At 30.4% G+C, this 23,402-nt stretch overlaps 1 protein-coding gene across 2 annotated transcripts in view; it reads left to right on the top strand.

The window, feature by feature from the left end:
* The window catches only part of LOC113520294 (protein trachealess), a 226,776-nt gene that overhangs the window by 37,175 nt on the left and 166,199 nt on the right, over nt 1-23,402 (top strand). For both annotated transcript variants that reach the window (XM_052898025.1, XM_052898024.1), the window contains exon 2: nt 2,161-2,193. In XM_052898025.1, the coding sequence (XP_052753985.1) occupies nt 2,161-2,193 (33 nt within the window). The remainder of the gene's footprint in view (nt 1-2,160; nt 2,194-23,402) is intronic.

The following is a 23,402-nucleotide window of genomic DNA, read 5'->3' as shown; positions in this document are numbered from 1 at the left end:
GGAATTGTTAAGTATGATGCCCACAGCCACTTTCTACCATCGTACGGCTCGCCATCTACAGGGAGTTCATCCTCATGTCCTACAGCCTCAATGATCGCGTACTGCGCAGTTTCAGAGATGTTTCCTCCCACGAACACTCAGGTTGTGGAATGAGCTCCCTGCCGAGGTTTTTCCAAGAGCCTACAGCATGGGGTTCTTCAAAAGGGGGTTAAAGAAGTTTCGGCAAGAAGGGTCGGCAACGCACGTGTAATACTGGTATTGCAGGTGTTCATAGGCTACGGTAACCACTTACCATCAGGTGGGCCGTATGCTTGTTTTCCACCTCAGTGGTATAAAAAAAGCCAAATAGATGCAGCCGTTTTGAACTGAAGCAAAAAAAATAAATATTGAATGTATGGCAATAAATTTTTATTTATATACATAAAATAAAACATATATAAGGTATATAAGATATTTAGTACTTTATATATCATGCAGATGTACCACATTCAAGTGTTAAGGATAATTTTTTATCGTAAAAATCATCATTTTTATTTATTTATTTATTCTTTAGTACAAATATGTGTACATGGCGGACATAATGCTAAAAGCATTCTCTCCCAGTCAACCATAGGGAAGTGTCAGAATACTCGAATGCGGTACTACTAATTATTGATACACATACATACTAAAACTAAATATATAAACGAATAAATATATATGAATAACAAATATACTTACACATATATGATATATACTATATTATACACGAAATTGAGAATAATATAAAGCACTTACTGCTCGGATTAATATAAAAAGTGAGCGTCAACGCTTTTTTTGGAAGACGGTTTAGTCGGTAGTCTCTTAATGGCATCAGGAAGCGTGTTCCAGAGTCGTGAAGAATGTAGGAGAAAAGAGTTTGAAGCGTAACCAGTACGGTGAGAGCGGAAAGATAATTGGAGAGTATTATTGGAACGAAGGTTACGTTCGTGAGTTTCAAAAAGACTGGAATTTACTCCTTAAGTAGTTAGGAGACATCATAATCTTACTAATATAGAAAAATGTGAAATTTAGACGATGGATGGATATTTGTTGTTCTTTTATGCAAAAACTTCTGATTGGGTTTGAATGAAATTTGATACATGGGTTGGTTATATCCTAATTTAGTACAGAGTAGATTTTATGTGTGATATAGTTAGTGACAAATAACTGTATAATCCAAATTATAACTTGTATCGTAACAAATATAATAATATAATATTACATATCATCGAAAATTTACATTGTAAATAGTATGACTTTTTTGTCTATTTGAGGAATAAAATTTTAAATACGTGTTTTTGTCTATTTTTTTTGTCTATATTATTATTATATTATATTATTTTGTCTATAATATCAATTTAAGTTTGTTGAATATTGTTTGAGAACCACTGATCCAGTACTTAGTACTTGTGAATAATTCATCCAATGCCTGGGAGGTCGTAGACTCAGAAAATGGTTCAAGTTGCGGATAGATTCAATGACGTGCTTTTATTTGTTTTAATGAACCAAAGTTTAGCACGTTGTTTTGTTGTTCATTGTAACAGTCACAATATGGGAATCTATCTTTTCATTCAACAGTGTTCTGAGTGGAATTGACCCTTTTTTTAATGAATGATAATGGAATGGTAACTCCGCCTGCACTAACAGCATATGCTGGCGGAGCACCAGTGAGGGATGATAGATGAGGATAAAGCAAATCAGTTAGTTTATCATGATAAAATCAACAATAAATTAATCACGATGGTTTCCAGGGGAACCGTAAGGAGGTCGACCTGATTGGGTTTATTGCTAGCAATAGGGTTACTAATTTCCATTACTAATAATCCCTTCTCGCCCCTGGTAGAAAGTAGTAACAGACGGCCATAGACATTTTTTAGAGACAATAATTTAATGGCAGACAATAAATCTTTTTCAAGTAAATGAAAATTTTATTACTGTATTAACATATAAGTTAATAAAAATACTTACTAAAAAGTATAGTAACAAACCAAAAATAATGTTTATAAGTTTCTGAAGATAACAACTTCAACATGGCGTCCGACGACTTTTTTTTTATTTAATTGTCTTAGAAGACTTTAGAGCAACCTGAAAGGTTTTTGTAATAACACTTTGATCTAAATATTTTTATTTTTATTTCAGATATCGTGACGAGGCGCTTTGCTGGTCTGACAGGTAAAATCAATTTCATTTCGAAAATACTAGCTTTTACCCGTGACTTTAAGTAATTTTCTGAGAGTATAACAACACGTGATACAATATATATATATATATATATATATATATATATATATATATATATATATATATATATATATATATATCACGTGTATATATATATATATGAGAAATGGATAAATTTTAAATGAAAAACTAATTTAAACTATATTTAATTTCTTTTTCTAATAAAGTCGATAGCGAAATAACAACATTTTATGTAAATTTACTAATATATATAATATATCCGGATGTAAACTGTACCCGGATTATACCCGGCTCGTGCTGACCACTGTAAATAAATCGCAATGCAAATATTTGTGAGGGGTCAGAATTGATCTGACCAAGGCAATTACATTGTTCTGGGTCAGTATTGGGTTTATTGCATAAAACAGAAATATTTTTTATTCAAATAAGTGTTTATTTATACTAATTTATACTTTATATTTATTATTTCAAAAATAAATAAATATAAATTTTAAGCATTTATTAATGGTTTCTATTGTATCATTTTACTATGGTTCTATTGAATACGGAAACTAGTTGAGTGGAATAGGCAAGTAATTTGACTATTGCCCTTTAGAGTATAATTATATAAGTTTATAATTTTGTATGAATATAAAAAAGTATATAAACCTACAAAGTAGTATAAAACTATATAAATTGAGAAATTAAACTAATAACAAATTTTAATTAAAGCTTTATATTTATTTTAAATAAAATTTATTTAATTAGTAATTAAGATAAAATAGTAGAATTCCTTAACTTAGGCTTATGATTAAGAAGCATACACTACTTCTTAGTAGTGTATGCTTCTTAATTTAATTTTAGTGTTCCTACACTAAAATTTCCTAAAATTTCCATGGGATCGGAAAAAGCAGGTAGAAAGCAGAAGAAAAATATATATGTAGTTGTACTCATATGTACTTAAAAATCAGGCATAAATGTTATTTAATTTACCGATACTAAGTTTATAAAATTCAGTGTTAAATAAATTTCCAAGTTGGGTTTGTGTTTGTGTTTGGGACGTCCCTAATTTACACGATGGTCAGGGGATGGAATAGCCACTTATCTTGTGGCTTAGATAACAATAGGAAGTCATTCTAGGGTTGTACAAGTTAATTGTAAATTTTAATTATAATATATTATACGAGATGACAATATTTATTTGACAGGATCTACTAATTTACATGTTTGCATATTTTTTACTCAATAACGCTGAAATGGCTTAACGAATTTAAATGAAATATATGATATACAGATAATCTATAATAGTCGTGGCTCAAGAAATAATTTTATACTAATTTATGCGAATAAATCCAGGAGCTTTCAACTATCGTATATTTCATCAAACCACTAATAATTAAAAAGGTTAAAATAAAAAAAAAAAAAACACAGTCAAAAAGATCAAAGAATATTTGTCAAAAACTTGTTATTTTTACTACTCGTAGCTTTTACTTGCGACTTTGTCCTCTTGACCGGGATATGTTTATTGACCGGGATAAAAAGTAAACTATATCCTTCACCATCCCATATAGTACATATATACTCAATATCCTATTAAACCGTTAAGGTGATAAGAGGTAAGAAATAAATAAACAAACTCACTTTCTTATTTACAATATGATTAATAAGAATTATAAATTAAAAAAAAAAAAAGTTTTGTGCGTTACAAAGAATTTCTATTTTAATACATACATATGTCTATTAAAATTTTTCTTCAACCCTACATTAAGTAGCGTGGCGGTCAAATCGACCGCTAAATAAGGGTTAGTATCGACACCGCGAGTTATGACCGGGTACCGCGCGGTCAGCGAGCAATTACTCTAGCTTCGGAACGACTCCGTTTGGGACGTGGGACAAAACATTCCCCGTTTCTGTCCTGGCCGCAGGCGTGTTTGATTCTTGTTTAATTGTTTTTATGGCTTTATAACTGTTACACGTGTTGTTGTTATTGTTGTTCTGTGGAATTGGTATTTAATTAGTAGTTAGTAATAGGAGGTTTAAGTTCTTTAAGAGAGATCTAAAAGCAGGCTGTGAATTTGTCTGTTTCTTTGTGCTTTGTTTGGCACTTACGTCGACGTTTCTGAACAGATTTCATTAGTACTGTTTTTTTTTTGTATTATAAAAATAAATTATCAAAGATAATATTTAAACCTAGTATAAGAAAACATATTTTTTTTCTCCTAGTCAACAATATGACCTAGTTAAAAGGATGAAATCGCGGGCGTAGTTTGTAAATATGTAAAAAATATCTACTATACTATGTATACTAGAAATGTTTTGACAGATTCCGCTTAATATACAGATAGTGACCAAAACAAACAATAAAATTCAATTTCCAAATCCAACCTTTGATATCTCTATATCAAATAAAGGAAACCTAATAATTGATTGACTAATGCTTTATTATTTGCATTACTAGCGATCGCGTGGGAATAACAAATCTCACCAAGAAATTTATTAAGGGACAGGTTTCTATATACTCGTTGAATCAATTTATTTCTTATTACGACGGCTTATAGTATATTTTAGTACGAAGGCAATTTTTTCTTTTTAAGAATCTCAAGTTGTCAAGTGTATTTAAGACAGTTGGATATCTTGTTCTTGGGACAGTGGGACGGCGATGTGTTTGCAGTTTTTATTTGTTTGTATAATTAATAAATTGTAAATTAGAACAGTGATGATAATAATTTGTAATAATATAATTTTACAAGAATGATATTGTACCTCGTTTTATATAAATAAGTCTAGTTTCGATCTTATTTAGTTATTATTTGATATTCATATTTGGCGTTTGCAGCCAGCGGCTAAATTATGAAACATTCTTGTTACACAATTTTCTTCTAAAATTAATTGATATTAACTGTTTGCGCTTACAGATGTGCAATTTGATCATTTAAGGTACAAATTGTACAATTATAACTGTAACTGAAACATTTAAATTTGGAACATTCCTAATCAAATAACTGAGTTAAGTTGCTTAAAAGAGTTGTCAGTAATTTATATAATGCGAATAATTAAAAATATTATTACATTACATTATTTTCAAGCACATTATTTTTAAAAGAATTTTATACATCAAGGAGTATTTATATATAGTTTGCTTTTACTTACTATTTTTTTATTCTCCTAATTATTAAAATTTGAATAAAACTAGTATTAATTAAACTAATTTCGGTATTTCGTCCAACTTAAAAGCGACCATAATTATTTACATCAAGGCAAATATCATATACTCTAGTAGAGTAATAATGTAATACCATACTCTGGTATCGGGTTTCGAATACAAATTAAATTAGAAACTTCAAATACCTAATTTGTGTATCAGCCACTATTTATAGAATTGAGTAAAAATACATCATCATTAGTTTATTACTTAGAATTATATGAATTTAGAATAATTAATTTTGTAATTTTTTAAATCATCATCCAGATTTGCAGCCAGTACTAACTTTAAATGTTACAAACTTTATTTAATCCTAAATACATATTTTTTTACCCAATCATATCCTTACTGCTTTTTATTCTTGTAATAATAGGTTAAAATAAGGACTATAGTAATTCTTTTATTTTGTCCAATATCAAAATGCTTGAATACATATACGAACGTAGTATAATAAAGCGATCATGTTTATTTTCATCAAGTTAAACATTATAAACTGTAGCGCAGTAATAATGTGATACCATACTCATGATACTGGGTATCGAGTATCGAGTGGGTACCAATTAAATGTCAGTTAATGTTACATCGTTACCCATACCTTATTTGCGTATCAACCTATATTTATTGTGATCAGTCCAAATACCCGTAAACTAAATTATTCGAATTCCGAATTTTTAATTTTTTTTTTCGTCTTTTTTTAAATCATCGTCCAAGTGCGCTTACGCAGCCAATACTTAAGTTAAACGTCCCAAACTGTCGGCAATTTGCGAGGGCCTGAGTAAGCTATAAATCATGTTAAATTATTTTTTCATTATGCGCTCGGTGCGTATGCGCAGTGTTAATATTCTATTAGTGCTGACATTTTCTTTGTTGACTGATGGACCCTTTAAGATGTCTCATTTATTTCGCAAAGTTAGTAGATATATAAAATACGAATGTTATCAATACTTAATTACTTGTAATAATATCCAATAGAAAATTAACCGTTTTGGACGCATATAAATGAGCAGGTTTTATTAAAATCCGCAATATTATTATCGAGTACATAAACAAAATAAAAAAAGACAAATAAGGAGTTGCAAAGTCGTGTAAATGTAAATTATTATTTTTATTTACTGCATTCACTCATATTACCATGTGGCCCTAGTATAGAATAGGTTACGCTTTCCTTTCCCGTGGGTATCGTAAGAGGCGACTAAGTCCTTAATGGTCAAGGGAAGGGCAGTAGCGTTCCTTTTAAAACATCACCAAAGCCTAATTGTGATGGTCAATCCGCCTGTTACGTGTAGCAATTATTGGCAAAACCCTCATATGGAGGAGGTCTATGTTCAGAAGTGGATAGTTAACGGCTCATATGATGATAATGATTGACTCATAGCATCCTATTTGAAGTAGTGATTTGATGTTTCAAAGCATTCTAATTCTACGTTCTATATTCAAATATTTTTAAATTAATATGTTACTATTGAAGCCAGTATTTTTAATGGTTACAAAATGTAGTTATATTGTCACTTCTATGCATTCTAAACTCACTGCCATGTTCTTATTACGCGTGGACCTCGGACGTTATCAGATGGCAAGAAATTAACCGGCGAACGGCCATTACAGCCGGCTACCATTTATAGTACCACCGCATTTGATGTTTTGTGTCAAACTTGGTTTATATATACAGAAATATATTCATTAATTATCACACAAATATAAGGGTTATATATCATTTACAATATAAGCACATTTTTCTGCATTAAAAAAAAAAAAACGGCGATTTCAATCGTTAACAAGATATTTCATAGACACATTAAGTTGGAAATATTTGAATTCAGAATGTGTAAACTATGTCTATAAGTAAATTTTGTAAAATCAGATTTTTTGTTCGTAAAGAAATATCGTCACATAATAGGTACTGGACCGATGAGAGAGTAAAGTCTGGAGATTGTAAAAATAAAATATAAAAGTGTCTGAAAACTGGTAACATTACTCGCATATAAATACAGAGGCGAATTAGGAATCTCCTTCTTTTAAGAGTAGCTTAATAAAAAAAGTACCATAATAATCGAATACTCTAAGCTACCTACATCGATTTTCTTACGTTCATAAAATTTTATTTTTTACATATCTATCGGGACAAGAGTAAACTGAATATCTTTTATTCCCTTTACAAAAAAGTTTTTATAGTAATTTTAAGAATAGACCGGGTTTCGACCTGGAGGTTTACCATAAAATGTTTATGAAACTTCGAACCAAAATTTTTGCGTACGATGAAATACGTTTACACTAAAATGATAGCCATGAAGTGGCAATCATTATTTTTTTATAATGTTAACATAAAGATCTTGTTCGTGCGGTAAACAAAATTTCTGATAAAGTCATGTTAGCTTGAAAATTTTCAGACAAAAATCCTATGAAAGTAATGGATAATGAATATAATGAAAATAATATAAAAATAAAAAATCTGTCGTATCGCATGATCTCGGTATAGAATGGGCTTCTTCCTTTCCCGTGGGTTTCGTAAGAGAATTAAGGAAATTTAATGGTCGAGGGACGGGCAACAGAGTCCATCTTAAAATATTATCAAAGCCTAACTGGTTGCCAACTCCCCTGCCAAGTATGGGAACTACTGGGAAATCTCCCTAACAGAGGGAAGCCTATGTTGAGCAGTAGACAGCTAAAGGCTGATACGATGAAATAACTCGTCTACCAGTATCATAGACGAAAATCGTGATGACAGCAAACGACAAAGTAGTAGAGTTATAAATAGATGCCTAATAGCACAAGAAACTAGGAGGAAGCTCTAGCATTATGTATTGCAAAAATTTCTCAACAAAATTATCATGTTCCTCCGACTGTAACATAAATCAAAATACATTAATGCGGGTAGCAGTCATAATCTGTGCTTCTTCCGACGCCAGTATAATCAAAAGAGAAAGAGGCAAATTTATGCGGGTGCAAAATGACAGTAAAGGACAGAGCACTCGCCATTTTGATTTATTGCATCGATCGTACATGTGACGCCATCTATCTTCTTGAGGTATATAAAAGGTTTAACGGTGCAGGCGCTGTAATCGATTTTATCGATTGAAATATATTTATAGGTTATAGGTATATAGAATGGTTAGTACAATTACTGATCAGACTTTAGACTAAGACATCAAACTAACATTTCTGTATCAAACTAACCTAAATATGAGACAGGATTTACAAAATTCTTATACCTATATAAATAAACTAAATGCAACAGCGTATTAATTAAAAACGAATAACTTTAAACAATTCAATAATCGATTGATTTAAGTTTGTTCCATATTTAAAATATCAAAATTGATCGAAATTATAACAACATTTCTGTGATTAAATATATACATATTATAAATTAAAATAATTGGCAAGAAATTTAAAATAATATACCTATTATGTAACATGAAAGTTAATAAATTTAACTAGTTCGAAAAAAAATGTATATACATTGTAACAGAATTATAAAAATAATATTTCTATTGCAAAAAGTTTATTAAAATCGGTTTAGACAATTGATAAGACCATCGTGTAACATATACATAGAAAAGTCTTTTAAGGATAAGGTCTTGGTCTTTTTTAAAATTGCTACTATAAAATAGGCAAGTAATATGTTTTTGCACAGCGAAAAGGCACACTACAATAGTTACTCGTACTGATCAAGTTAATCTTGACGAAAGCCTACTTTTACGACATGGTTGGTAGATAATAACTTCAAGAAGTTATTTCGAAAATAAAGTTAGCAGATGCGTAGCGCATCGAATTTTACATAAATGCACCAATTTGCTGACCGTAATAACACGTCTATAGCACTATCTCATTTAGATATTCGCGAATAATGTTCCCTCTCTTTCGTACATATCCATCGATCTTCCCCGATATGTAGTCTCTCGAGCCATAAGGGGCAATAATTATATTAATTTCTCACGATATGCTTATTATGAGTTGATTGTATATGAGATACATTCGTTTGGATTTTTTTGTTAACTGTACATGTTCGTTAATTCGATAGGATCTATATTGGGACTGCTAAAATTTGTTAAAATCTTTACATTATTGAATTAAAAAATCAATTTATAAATTAAATATAAACATATTTTTTTATTCAGTTTGGAAAAGCTAACAAGCTAACTGCCAAATTGATGGAAAATAGAACGGTCGTCATTAGATATAAGTAGTATTAAAGTATAAACAAAATACACTGTGACGCCTATGTTACTACAACTACGTTGTCATTCCTGAAGACTAGTTTGTAGCTTCTTAATTCTATTAAGGGGTATTTACATTACCCAGAACCGATTTTGAGTTGATACACATTTTTTATTTTCAGTTTTCTAGTTTTTTTTTTAACCAAAGGAACAAAAAGAGTAGATCATTATATCATCCGTTAACTATCCATTGCTGAATATAGGCCTTCTTCAGAAGGAGAGTTTTGCCTGTAGTTGCCACGCTTGGCAGGCGAGTAGGTAACCGCAGTTAGGTTTTTTTTATGGGTGAAAATGGTATGGTAACCCCGCCTGCGCTAACGGGATACGCTGGCGGAGCACCAGTAAAGGGTGATAGATGAGAATGAAAACAGGCCAGTTAGCCCATCACGATGAATTCATCAGGAATTAACCATGATAGTTTCCAGGGGGAACCGCGAGGAGGACGACCTGGTTGGGTATATTGCTAACAATGGGATTCTCAGTCTCCATTACTAACAATCCCTTTCCCCCCACCGCAGTTGGGTAATAGTAATACGTTTAGAGGGACGCTGTTGTACATTCCTCGACCATTAAGTTGTTTTAGTCGCCTCTTATGGCATCTATGGGAAAGAAGGGAGTAGTCCGAGTAGTAGTGCCGGTCCCGGCAAAATTTACATTTAAATATAAGTATTTGACAGAAATGATTATTTTATTATGTCAGATAAAAGTAATTTGTAATTTAGATATTTATAAATTCTTGAATCCTGTTGACATTTAAATAAATATTATACTAATTTCAAATATTTTTTTTATTTAACTACTCGACTTTATTTGTAAACAAATTAGTTGAAAAACGTTCTTGAATCTTTTTTATTTTGTTTGCAATAGATGAAAATAAGAAAAGTTTTTTTTAATAATTTTGGTAATGGATTTCGAAAGCACTTTACACACGTAGCGCTTGTAGTATGTGTAGCTGAACTAGTAGATGAGATATTGGTATAATGCGCATGATATTCTACAGACTTTTTCTAAAATAACTTAATGTACACCATTAAGTACACATACACAGAGTACGTATTATGTGATTTAATAAAATGCAGATATGAGAATATACATAATATATATTTAAACTTCCCTTATGGGGAAGGCCAGAGGGAGACTTTGTACAAAAGTCGATTGCTTGGATACCTCTGTCCCATTCGTGTTTCTACCGTGAAGCAGATGTGTTTGCATAGCTGTGTTGCGGTTTGAAGGGTGAGATATGGTGTGAATTTACAGGGTACAGAGGAATAACACCTGAGTCCTCAGGAATGGCAACGCATGGGGGGGGGGGTATCATGGGTGAAACAGTATACTCTGTTATGTCCATGATACTGCTCATGTCTATAGACGACGGTTACCACTTTCCATCAGGTGGACCGTCAGCTTGTTTGCCATTCTAAGTTGTATAAAAAAAGGCTTATGTTCAGCAGGGGACAGTTAATGACTGAAATAATAATAATATTTAAAGTTGCTTTTTTAAACTACTAAGGTGGCAAATAAGCCTACGGCCCACATGATAGTAAGTGGTTACCGTAGCCTATGAACGCCTGCAATACCAGGGGCATTACGCGCGCATTGCCAACCCTGAAGAAATCTCTTAAAAAAAAGTAGATATAAACAGAAAAACTAAATAATAACTGAATTTAAAATTGGTAACTTTGTTGATTCAAACTTTTATTTTATTTTATTTTTTTTGCAAACATCTGTTAAAGCAATAAAATAACTCTACATTACATAGTCTTACAGAGAGACAATTGAAGAAATTGTCACTGTGAATTTATTATCGCTACATAATCGCCGTATAAGATGCTTTAGCTTCTTTTATAGTTCTTATACAACTTAGTTATAAGAATAGCAACCTTATTATTATATCTTAAGGACTAAAGGTGATTATTGTTTTTTTTTATTGAGAGAAAAAGTACAATGGTCTTATTTTGATGTCTCTGTAGAATAGATTGGTTTCCACGTATCGTTTTTTTCGTAATTACACTTTGATATGTGCTGTTTTATTTCGTGGAGTGAGACGAGTACAAAAATAAATATCAATGGTTTTATTTGAGTTACTTGATAGATGTGAATGGTATAAATTCCTTTAAAGTTTTGTGAATATTTATTTAGAATTTCTTTATATAAATTGAATTTGTTCTGTTTTGGTGTCACGTTTATTTTTCATTGTAAATACCAAGTTTTGCGATCTATCTATTTTAACCGAGTTTCAACCGTGAAACAGTTGTGTTTGCATGGCTATGTTTCGGTTTGAAGGGTGGGATATGGCAGTGGATTTACTGGGTACAGAGGAATAACATCTGAGTCCTCAGGAATGGCAACGCATGGGGGGTATTATGGGCGAAACAGTATACTCTGTTATGTCCATGGTACAGCTCATGTCTATAGGCGACGGTTACCACTTTCCATCAGGTGGGCCGTCAGCTTGTTTGCCATTCTAAGTTGTATAAAAAAAACAAAGAAAAGAAGTAGAAGAAATTCTCTTTGTTCTAAATGTATTGAGAAAATTTAATTTGGACATTTAAATTGGACATACATACACACATATGTGTACCTACTAACTAGTCTAAGGGTCTAGGAATACTCGTTTGCGTCTTTTTTTGTAAAAATTAGAACAATCGCATAGATATTTACATAACTTTTTTTTTAAATAAAACATGTTTAACTGTAAACATCAGCTAAATTAAATGAGAATGGAATGTTATATTTGCTTGTGTTATTAGTTTAAGTGGGGTACCAGTGAGAACTAATATGCAGGTTAGTAGGTTTATTGTTATTTTCACCACAAACTAACCATGGTTTCCAGGGAAACCATCTATTTGACAGAGTATATTACTAGTAATTGCGACTAGTTTAAATAGGTATTAAATAGAAATAATAAGTATTAAATAGTTTACATAGGCATCATAAATGTAAGTTTGTTTTATTGTTTATTTGTAACCTCTTGACGCTTTAACAGCTCAACAAACCGTCATGAAATTTTATATACACGTATATATTTGAAATAAGGATAGAAATAGGCTGCTATTTATCGCGGTCACGTGTACGAAGTTGCAGGTAAAACCTTGTTAATGATAATTGAAAAATGACCATTCGCTTTCCCTATTTTACTTTCAAAAGATCATGTCTAAGAAAGTCACTAATTAAACATGGCAGTTTAACACTTGAAGAGTCCAGAAATCCATCGTCGAGCAGTACGAATAACGAAATGAATCGATACTATCCGTCCATTGTTGCATTCCCTGTTTTTGGGTGCCGTCAGATTCCCAGCATCGCTGCGTTGCGAGCCAGCTTTGTTATGCTGCGGGCGCACGTCGATCCGAAATTTGTTTTTGGTTCAGTACAATGGCAGAGTTTGATTTACCAACGGATAAATATTTAATTAATTAATAAATTATTTGAAGTATGGTAGGTATATAAGGTCAGATGCGTTGTACTTGTTTCTCCCTTTCTATCATATTAAAGTGGTTGTAAATATAGATATAAATAAAGGTAATATCTATTGAACTGTATATTGTATGTATATATATATATATATGAGAGACATATTATGTAAAAAAAATCTAATTAAAGCACTTATAAAGCTACTGATAAAATAAATAGGGATGAGAAAAGCATTAGAAATAAAGAAATATAAGAAGTATTGAAATTAATCAATCGCAAAATTAATGAGTCCAAATAAATCATCGGTTGATTGATAATATATTTATAGGTTAAGTAAACTTATTAAAATATTATGCTTGCAGTTGAAAAACTCCACTTATTAGTATTACAAATTTATATTATACTGTATGGTTACATTTATTAATTGTCTTGCTCATTCGCTATATTGTATAATGCAAATAAATTATACTCATTCACTTTTTTATTTATCGTACACTATCTGACCCAGCAAAAGTTTGCAACTGACATATAAATTAGAGATAGGGACGCCCTAATCATCTAGTAGAAATATATTAATCTAATATCTATCAAATATACATAAAAAACCTAAAACTCAAGATTTATATATATATATATATATATATATATATATATATATATATATATATATATATATATATATATATATATATATATATATATATATATATATATATATATATATATATATATATATATTTTAAAAATAAGTTCATAAAATTTTAAAAATAAGTTCACTTAGTACTTTTTGACGCTTTCAAGATCATTACGAAATTTGTCATAAGTGCACGTAGTACAGGGCTAGGATAGGCTGTGTTCTAGACAAACAATACTTCATAATCAATATAATATAATATATTGAATGACTGAAATCAATCTATCAATCAATTGTTGCCCTCTGTGCGTCGACGGCATTACTGTGAAGCTTTTTGTTTGCGGACTGGTTGCGTTCTGAATATTGTAGCAACTTCTAAGGCCCTCCTGTAGTATAGTGCGACCAACTTATCCGTGAATTGAAGGGGGTGCTAATGTAGTGTAGGTTGTCATTTTTCTCTGATTTTAAAAAGACAGAGGTTCTTATTTAGCTTTTTTTTTTGTTAATGTATTTTGTTTAATTTATATGCGATCGATAAAGATTACAGTTGTTGTATATTTGTATAGTAAAATAATTATTTTTTAATTATTGGCAAAAAAAATTATGTTAAAAATGCCGTGCATTCTATATGAGATGGTAGTGTTTGAAATAAATACAACAATATAAATTTTATTTATTAATTTAAATTAAAATTATCAAATATAATGAATAATATTGAACCAAAAATATGGCATATTATATCTACAATGTTTTTTTTATTAAGTAGTATTGTTGAAATTAATCAACATTAAAAAAAAATTATTTTAATTAAATTAATAATTAGATACTTTCAATTTAATTACCATATTTCAGTTAACATATAGGTCGCCGTGTGTCCTAATTTAGCTACTTCAAAAATAAATTTATTGAACTGTACTATGTATTGTACCTATTGGAACCAAATTCCATATAAATAATAAAAAAAAAAACTGTTTGTGTCACCGGCGGGCGGCGCATGCGCACTACGGTCGTATCTGAAATGCGATATTTTTGTCACTTACTGTTAATGATCACGTTCCATATGGAATTTCTTATCGTAACTCGAACATAACAGGGCACCATAATGTCGTATGCGCTTCTTGTTACTTTTCATGTTTAGTTCTTATAATTTTAATTAATTATGTTTACAGAACAAAGAATGATTGTCAGTGATTAATAATATTCAGTGAAGGCGTCTCGTGCATTAAAAACAAAGATTTTATCAAGTTTATATTTTATTGAATATTTTCCATACTATAATATAAAAAAAAGTATTGGAAAGACACATTAAATAATTAGATAATTTAAAACATTTTATAAATTGCTATATACTTGAAACGACAAAGTGTTTTCTGTGTATATGAAAATTATCTTCATGTAATGTTAATCACTACGTATGTCGTACAACAAATCGTCATAGTCGTAGAATACTGACGGATCTGACAAATATTACATATAAAGATTCGTCAGTATTCTACGCTTATGACGAAATTATGAAACAACCTAGTATAGAAACTATTAAACTACTAAGAAGGTTTTGACTCATGAAAAAAAGTGACAAACTCAATTCTATTCGGACCACAATCTATTATAACAAGAAGGTATGCTTGTTTGCTACTAAAGCAGTATAAAAAAAGGTATTGCATCATAAGAAAATAACAATCAAATTGTTGCAACATAAATTAATAAATTTTGTAATCAAAATTTTCATTCCATTTTTAAATTTTAATACAATGACTATGTTTATATTTTCTGATAGGAAAACGAGAGCTCGTTTACAAACCACAAGTAATGACCTGTATGGACAGTCGTTAGGGCAATAACAATGGTGGGTGCATTTGCATCAAGCCCACTGGGATTGACCAGTGAAACAGGTGGACTCATACTGAGTTCGTAAAACCCCTAAATACAGTTTACAACAGAAACAGAAATTTTATAAGTGTAAAACATTTAAATAACAATAAGAAAAAAAAATAAATCCAAACCTGTTTGAAAATAAATTCTTTAGAATGCTGACTTTGATATTTTTTCTAATGTTATATAGTTAACTATTATATAGTTAAATTAAGATTTTTAGCCAATAAATAAATAAAAATTAGAGCGGGAAATAATATGTATTTTAATTTGTCTACAGTTTTTATTTTGATAAATGAAGATTTTAAATACCTTAAATGTTATGATAATTTAATAAATTATTTAATTAATGTAAGTTTATTGGATATTTCTTTCTTAAGTAGTTTTTGTCATAAAAACTACAGATATTTCATCATAAAAATGAAGAGTAAATCTCGGCTGGATATAATTTATTATAATAGCTTAGTTTTTTTTAATCCTGCCTATAACATAGGCGATGTCTCTATATAGATCAGCGGATGATTTTTTTGTATTGTTTACTTCAATTCTTTTTAATACATAAAAATGGAATAGCAATCGCTATCAGAACACTCTGAGAGGGTGCGGTGTCAGTAAGAGATGATAGGTGAGGATGAAGTCAGCATATTTAGTCCATAGTAACGAATTCACCAGAATTTAGTCATAGTTCTTTCCAGAGAGACCACGTGGAAGTTCTAACCAATATAATAATGAGGTTAATGATCCCCGTTACAAATAATCTCTTCCTCTCTATTTTGTACATAATTGTAACCGTATTATAGCAATTCTTAAGCGAGTAGTCTTTGCCTTACAATAATTTGAAAGAAAAAAAAAAGAATCTTTAATCTAATATAATAATAAGCAGGTAATTTATATTTGGCAACCGATCATTATATATCAATATTTTACAAGCCAACGTTCACATCACATCAGCCGGCGATATCGTGTGAAATTCTAAGAAAACTCTTTTACGAACGTAAGTCAAACAGTCTCGCAATATTTGTCGTTATGTGTTGTAACCGGTGTCTGTCTGTCATTAACTGGACAACAAGACGAGTGAAAGAAATGTTTTAGTTCCGCGCCACACTTGCGACACCGGTTCATGTTGCCGCTTTCGACTCTATTATTTAAATTGTTGAATTTTTTTCTTCTTTTGTTCTGTCATAAGAATAAACAAAACAGTAATTAGTGGCAATGTTGAAAAAAATATCGACTATTATGACAGTTGACGGAATACTTAAAAATAATATTTTTTTTTTAATGACGCCATTTATTTATTCCGTTTTCCCCTTTTTCTTTTTATAAAAAGAAAAAAAAAAAACAAAATCGTTATGTATTTATAATGACAGCAGCTTGTAAATACTATATTGCTGCCACCATGATCTTCCACAATACGGTGGAAGCATGTAATAAACAATTCACTACGCAGTCGTCTTTGTTTTACTTCATACACTACACAAATGACCCACTTTTATTTTTGTTATTTTTTTTTTGTTTTATTTGTTTAGGTTAAAGTAACAGTTTTTGTCACACAATGTCATGCAAGTCAATATTCACTAGATATAATAATAACAAGAATAATAAGATAATACATAAGAAATTTTGAAATATAAAATAAAAATAACATTATAAATTAATTACAGTACATGTCAACAATGATGATTACAAGTTTTAAAATTGGAATTGTCAGACTTCTTACAATAAAAAAAATAATATGTCAAAATTTAACATTGATAATTATGTATTTGATCATGTTGTAAGAAGGTTGTTAAAAAAAATATTTTATTTTTAAATTTATTTCTTGGCAATTGTGTTATTGTTTTGGGTAATTTATTATACATTTTACTTTTTGATAAATGCCTTGTTTTGTTGTTTTTGTGAGTCGTTCTTTGTTGTTATTAGTTAGTTGTTTTAAATTGAAGATTAACTGCAATGAAAATACTAATATTACACAAAATAATATTATTAATATTTTATTATACTTATTTAAGTAATTAATTGTATTTTGAAAATGTTTTTTTAAAAGTAAATCAATTTTACTAATTTGAGTTTTAGTTGTATATTTGTGATTTTGATGACTTTCTTAGGGTCGAATTCTTTTTATTTTCTAACGTTAAAATGTGGACATAACATATTGATAGATTTTTATTATATCTGTAATTTCTAATGGAGTAGTTAGAAATATATGTTGAGTATTATCGTCATATTTTCATTATATAATTTTCTATAACTTTTCGTGATTGACGGGATAAAAAATAGTCTATGTCCTCCTTCACCCTCAACAGTACATTAAACAGGTATATGTTTCTCAAAATTCGTGAAGAATTGTTTGAGCCGTGATATTGCCAAGAGGATAAACAGATTAGTATCAAATACGAAAACAGTAACGCGCACACCTACACTTTGTTTAGGCCGTCGACCGATGCCGCGACGTTTCCACTGTGTCCCCATATGAGTCAGTTGCGAAGGACAAAAGCGTTTTTGTACAAATGTAAATTTCCTTTATGTCCCACACTTTACATGCAGATTGGGCACGTTAGGCCGCCGATTGACACTTTCCAAGTGTCCATGTAACAATATGACAGCTTTCAAAGGGTTATTAATGTTAAACATTATCTTTCATGTGCCAGTGAGAGGGATCTTATTAATGTTTTGTATATGTACTGTGTATATGTCATCAATAATTTATATAAAACTACTAATTTTATAAAAAAAATATATATATAAAAATATGTAGATATGTCATAGATAGGTGTCTAATATATATATTACACTAAAAGTAAAGTTTTACGTAATCAAATAAAAAAAAAGTATACCTAGAACACTAGTGACCTTTAAAATAAACGAAATAAAATTATATGAATAATACAAAATACATTTGAATTTAACAATATAAATTTCATTTGATAATTTAATTGTTAAATTGTATAATACTTATGAGACAGCATATTTTCATTTAAAAAAAAAACTTCATTGTATCATTATAATTTATTACGATTAAAAGGTATTAAAGAAGAAAGAAAATCTTTTTTACTATATATTAATAATTGTTTTTATTTTGTAAAAGATTTCTTTATTGTAATTTAAGATGTCTACGTCTTCGAAGTCGATATTATTAAAATTAATTATGACTTAAATTTAATTATTAATAATTTTAATTTAACGCAATCAATTTTATGAATTTATTTATTTATTTATTTATACTTTATTGACCACATTACAAAAAAAAAATGAATGGTGCTTATCATGCTGCATTTTTTTTTATACAACTTAAAATGTCAAACAAGCTGACGGTCCACCTGATGGAAAGTGGTAACCGTTGCCTATAAACATGAGCAACATCATAGACATAACAGAGTATACTGTTTCGCCCAAGATGGGGTATCTTGGGCGTGAGGCCCCTTGCGTTGCCATTCCTGAGGACTCAGGACTGTATGCACTTATATCTGGCCTTGCAACTTGGCATAATACATACGGTCTGAATTGATGCTGTTAAATGTTGTAAAGCTATCTTTTGTATCTAATAAAAAAGTTATGTCATTTCTTAATATTATGACTGCTTAATTTTTTTTATGCAACTTAGAATAGCAAACAAGCTGACGGCCCATCTGATAGAAAGTGGTAACCGTCGCCTATAGACATGAGCAGTACCATGTACATAACAGAGTATACTGGTTCGCCCATAATAACTTTTTTACTTTTAAACTTTTGAATCTTTTAATGTGCTACTGCTTATTAGAAAAATAGATGTGTTTGCAAAAATAACGTTTACATACATTACATACATATGTATGTAATAGTAAATCATTATCGTCATCATTTCAGCCATTATCTGTCCACTGCTGAACATAGGCCTCCATAGACTACCATAAAGAAGGGTCCTGAGCCATCTGCATCCACTGACTCCCTGCAATGCATTTGAGGTCGTCATTCCATCTATTGGGGAATTATCTTACATTGCGTAAATATTGCTGAATAATTGTAATTAATATTTGTTGCTGGCAATTATCAATATTTAGTAAATAAAATACATACATACACAATTTATGTATAAATATAGAGCAAATACATTTCACTGCTCTAAGGTTATAATTAAATTACGATGACTGATTATTGATGATGAGTTACAATTTATATTTTTCATGTTACATTGTTGTTAATTTGTGCTTTGGCCGGCCACAAGTCTTGAGTAATTTTGACATGTTACATGTATGAAGCCTGTTTTAAACATCTGCTGAAGTTGACTGATAAAAGCAATTAGAGTTATTAATGTAATTTATTATTATACTAATTGCTCCCTCGATTATCGCCCCGTAATTTTACTCTAGAACTCTAGATCGTAAAAGGATTATTTTTATCATGGAATTAAATAGCTATGGGTATGTCAAACTTTTTTTATAGATACTAATAAATTACATTATTCATAAAAAAGTCAAATCTATTGTATTATCATTTCATTATATATCATATATAATGAAATGACATATTATATATAATAATTAGTTTAGTTATTGCACTGTTTGTCGCTTTCTCTTGTGCTAAATTCCTAATTTGAAAGACAAAACATACTAATACAGTGAACGCTCTATATAAGCATTCTCTCTATAAGAAACATTCTTTATATTTTATTTATTCTACTCAGCTTAATTAGTAAAAAAAATAAATAATAATATTTTCCAGACTGTAAGTATTTTTATACTATTTTTTTTCCTATTAGTAAGTTTTCCCAGAGAGATTTTTTTTTTATTGAAATTTGTTTAAATGAATTGCTTATATAGAGCGTTCACTGTACTTAAAATGGGGTTATATAAGGTTTTAGTTTTTATGAGTCCCTCACTCATAGGTAGATATATATTATATCTTTACTAATATTATAAATGTGAAAGTAAGTTTGTTTGTTTGTTACAGCGCCTCAGCGGCTTAACCAAATATTATGAGATTTGGTATATATACGTAGTTTATGAGATGGAGAAGGCTATAGGCAACTTTATATTTCAGTCGGTAAATACATTCCGGTTACGCGAACTACAATTACCGAAGTAAGAATGGTTCTTCTTGTTACTATAGTTCCGTGTATGTATCTATGCAAATATTTGTATCTGCAGTTTGTTTCAATAGAAGTTAATGAAAATGTAAACAAACAATTAATTTGACACGACCACACAGTCTGATCTTACTGTTCAATAGTAATCATATCAGCTGTTAACTGTCCACTGGTAAATAGGCCTCTCCCATTAATAAGTGTTTTGCCAGTAGTCGCCATGCTTGGCAGGTAGGTCGGCAATCGGAGTTAGGCTTTGGTGATGTCTTAAGAGGGACGCTGCTACCCATTCCTCGACCGTTTACTTCCCTTAATCGCCTCTTACGACGCCCACTGGAAAGAAAAGGGTGGTCCATTCTATGTAGTCCAATAATAGTACATCAAATTTCAATTATTTGAATGAATGTTTCGATTTATCACTGAATCCGTTTAGATTTAGATTTTGAGTGTTTCTGTGATAATTTCACGAAAACAAGCTTACATTTTCATTGTTTTATTAAAACGAACTGTACTTTGTAAAGCTTAAAAGGCTTGACATATTTTAATAAAAGGGATGCCAATTAAGTGTTAAAATTTTTAATTACTATTTCTAGTCCATGCAAACGAGTTTGACAGCTCCACTGGGTGTATATATATATATTGTAATAAAGTGGCAATATATTATAATATAAAGTATTGCGAGTACATCGAGCCGATATATAATGATCCGTGGCTGAGTGACGGCCCGCTTCGACCTCTGAATGCGTGCGCTTTGCATTTCAAATGTACGGCATTGTATGCACATTTTTACCGACTTATTACTTTCTAGGTGGTACGGTTGCCAAAAAAATTGCAAAAAAAAAAATTGCAAAAAAGTTATTTATTTATCAAATTATAACTATATTAATACTAGATTTCTTATTGGATAGGTAGAAAGAATCGAGTAACAAAGGCCTTTGTTTTAGCACAAGTTTCTGACTACTAACAATTCCATAAATTATTTCGAGTAACATGTGACTTTTGATTTACCTTACACATATCATCTGGTTTATCTAATCCCTTTCATTTTAAACTATAAACTAGTTTCATCATTTATTCAACATTCAAGTTTGACTAAAATTTGACGGTAACATTTTTTTTTGTATTTTAGTAAGTAAAATAATCTAAAGTAAAAGTATAAAAAATAACCATGATACTATAAAAGGGTAAAATTTCCGGCTTGCGCCTCAAAAATTTCACATCTTGGCTGAGTGTAGATAACTACTTCCAGCTGGTATTAAGCGAGGACATTACCACAGATTCCATCTCCTCGCAGTCATCTGAGTTCATTACCACGTTCATGGGGGTGACTCGCATTGGCTTGCGGACGCTCACTCTCGTCGGACGGCATTAAATTTTAATAAATCATGTAATAAACGTCGATAGTTTAGTGTACCGAAACATATAACGGTATGTGATATTTAAATAATTGATAATATTAGATTTATTATCTTATGAAATATGATGTAATATTTTTGTTTTCGATTTTGATTCTGAACTAAATTAAATAAATTATAGTCCTTTCTGCTGACTGTACATAAAAGGTAACGAAGCGAGTGCGAGTCGAAATCAAATCGTCTTGAAGCGCATTTTTGTTTAAATTGTGACTGATATACCCCGTTAGGACAGGCTTGAATATATGGCTAGGTTAAGGGGCCCGAATAAATAAAGCCTTCACTTTGTACTACCGTGGCCCTTAGTGATATTTTGTAGTAAATAATGTCTAAGGTATAGTATCCTGTTATAGACTAGGTCTTGTTTCATATAATCTCGTGTAACAAGTTGGTTAGAATGAAAACAAAAATAGAAATATTGTCAGAAATAATATTGATGTTGTAATAAACAATATGAATTGTTTTAATTGATTGGATGTTTTTTTTATACAACGTTGATGTATTTTGGTGTTTGATTTTTTAATGGACAAAACTGAAATAATAACTTCATCTTCGCTATTGTTTTAGGTTGGAGGGATAACACTATGGTAGTTGAGGTTTTTTTAATGGATGATAATGGAATAGTAACTTCGCCTGCTATCGATATACTCGTACACTACCGGGGCACTAGTGGGGAATGATAGGTGAAAATAAAGCCGGCCAGTTGATCAATCGTGTTGGATTGATAAAAATGTATCGCGATAGTTTTCAGGAAGAACCGCATGGAAGTCGACCTGACAGGTTATATTGCTAGCAATGGAGCCAATAGTCTTTGTAATTAACAATCACTACTTCCTCCGACAGGTGAGATTGAAGTTAGGTAATTTATCCCATCGTGATAAATTCCCCAAAAATAACCATGATGATGTCCATTTAGGTCAATGTAACAGGGTGTAATGCTCATAATATTACTAAAATCATGACATGAGTTGTTTAATCTCTCAGGTGGGCTTGTTCCTTTCCATCTGTGGGTAAAATAAACTATTTCCAATTATAATCTGTTTTAATTAAACTTAATTAAAATGTAAATGTATTTATCCATCTCTTAGTCGTCTTTTACGACACCCACGGGAAAAGAAGGGGTGGTTTATTCTATGGTGGGACCACACGACCAACAACCACAAGAGCGCATTCTTTTTTAAAAGGTCGACAATACATCTGTAATTCCTCTGGTGTTGCGGGTGCTTATGGGTGGCGGTAGTCACTTACCATTTGTTGAACCGCATGCTTATTTGCCCCTTGTGTTATAAAAAAATAATTAATTGACTGAATGTTTCAATTTCTTGTTAATTTCGTTTAGTGCGTTTTTGTGATAATTCCTTTAAAACTTGGCTATCTTATTATTAACATCTAT

The sequence above is a fragment of the Galleria mellonella genome, unplaced genomic scaffold (assembly GCF_026898425.1).
Source record: "Galleria mellonella isolate WM207_F2 unplaced genomic scaffold, CSIRO_AGI_GalMel_v1 utg40, whole genome shotgun sequence".
Taxonomy (NCBI): domain Eukaryota; kingdom Metazoa; phylum Arthropoda; class Insecta; order Lepidoptera; family Pyralidae; genus Galleria; species Galleria mellonella.
Note: the sequence above shows the minus strand (reverse complement) of the source record. Positions and strands in the feature narration are given on the sequence as shown.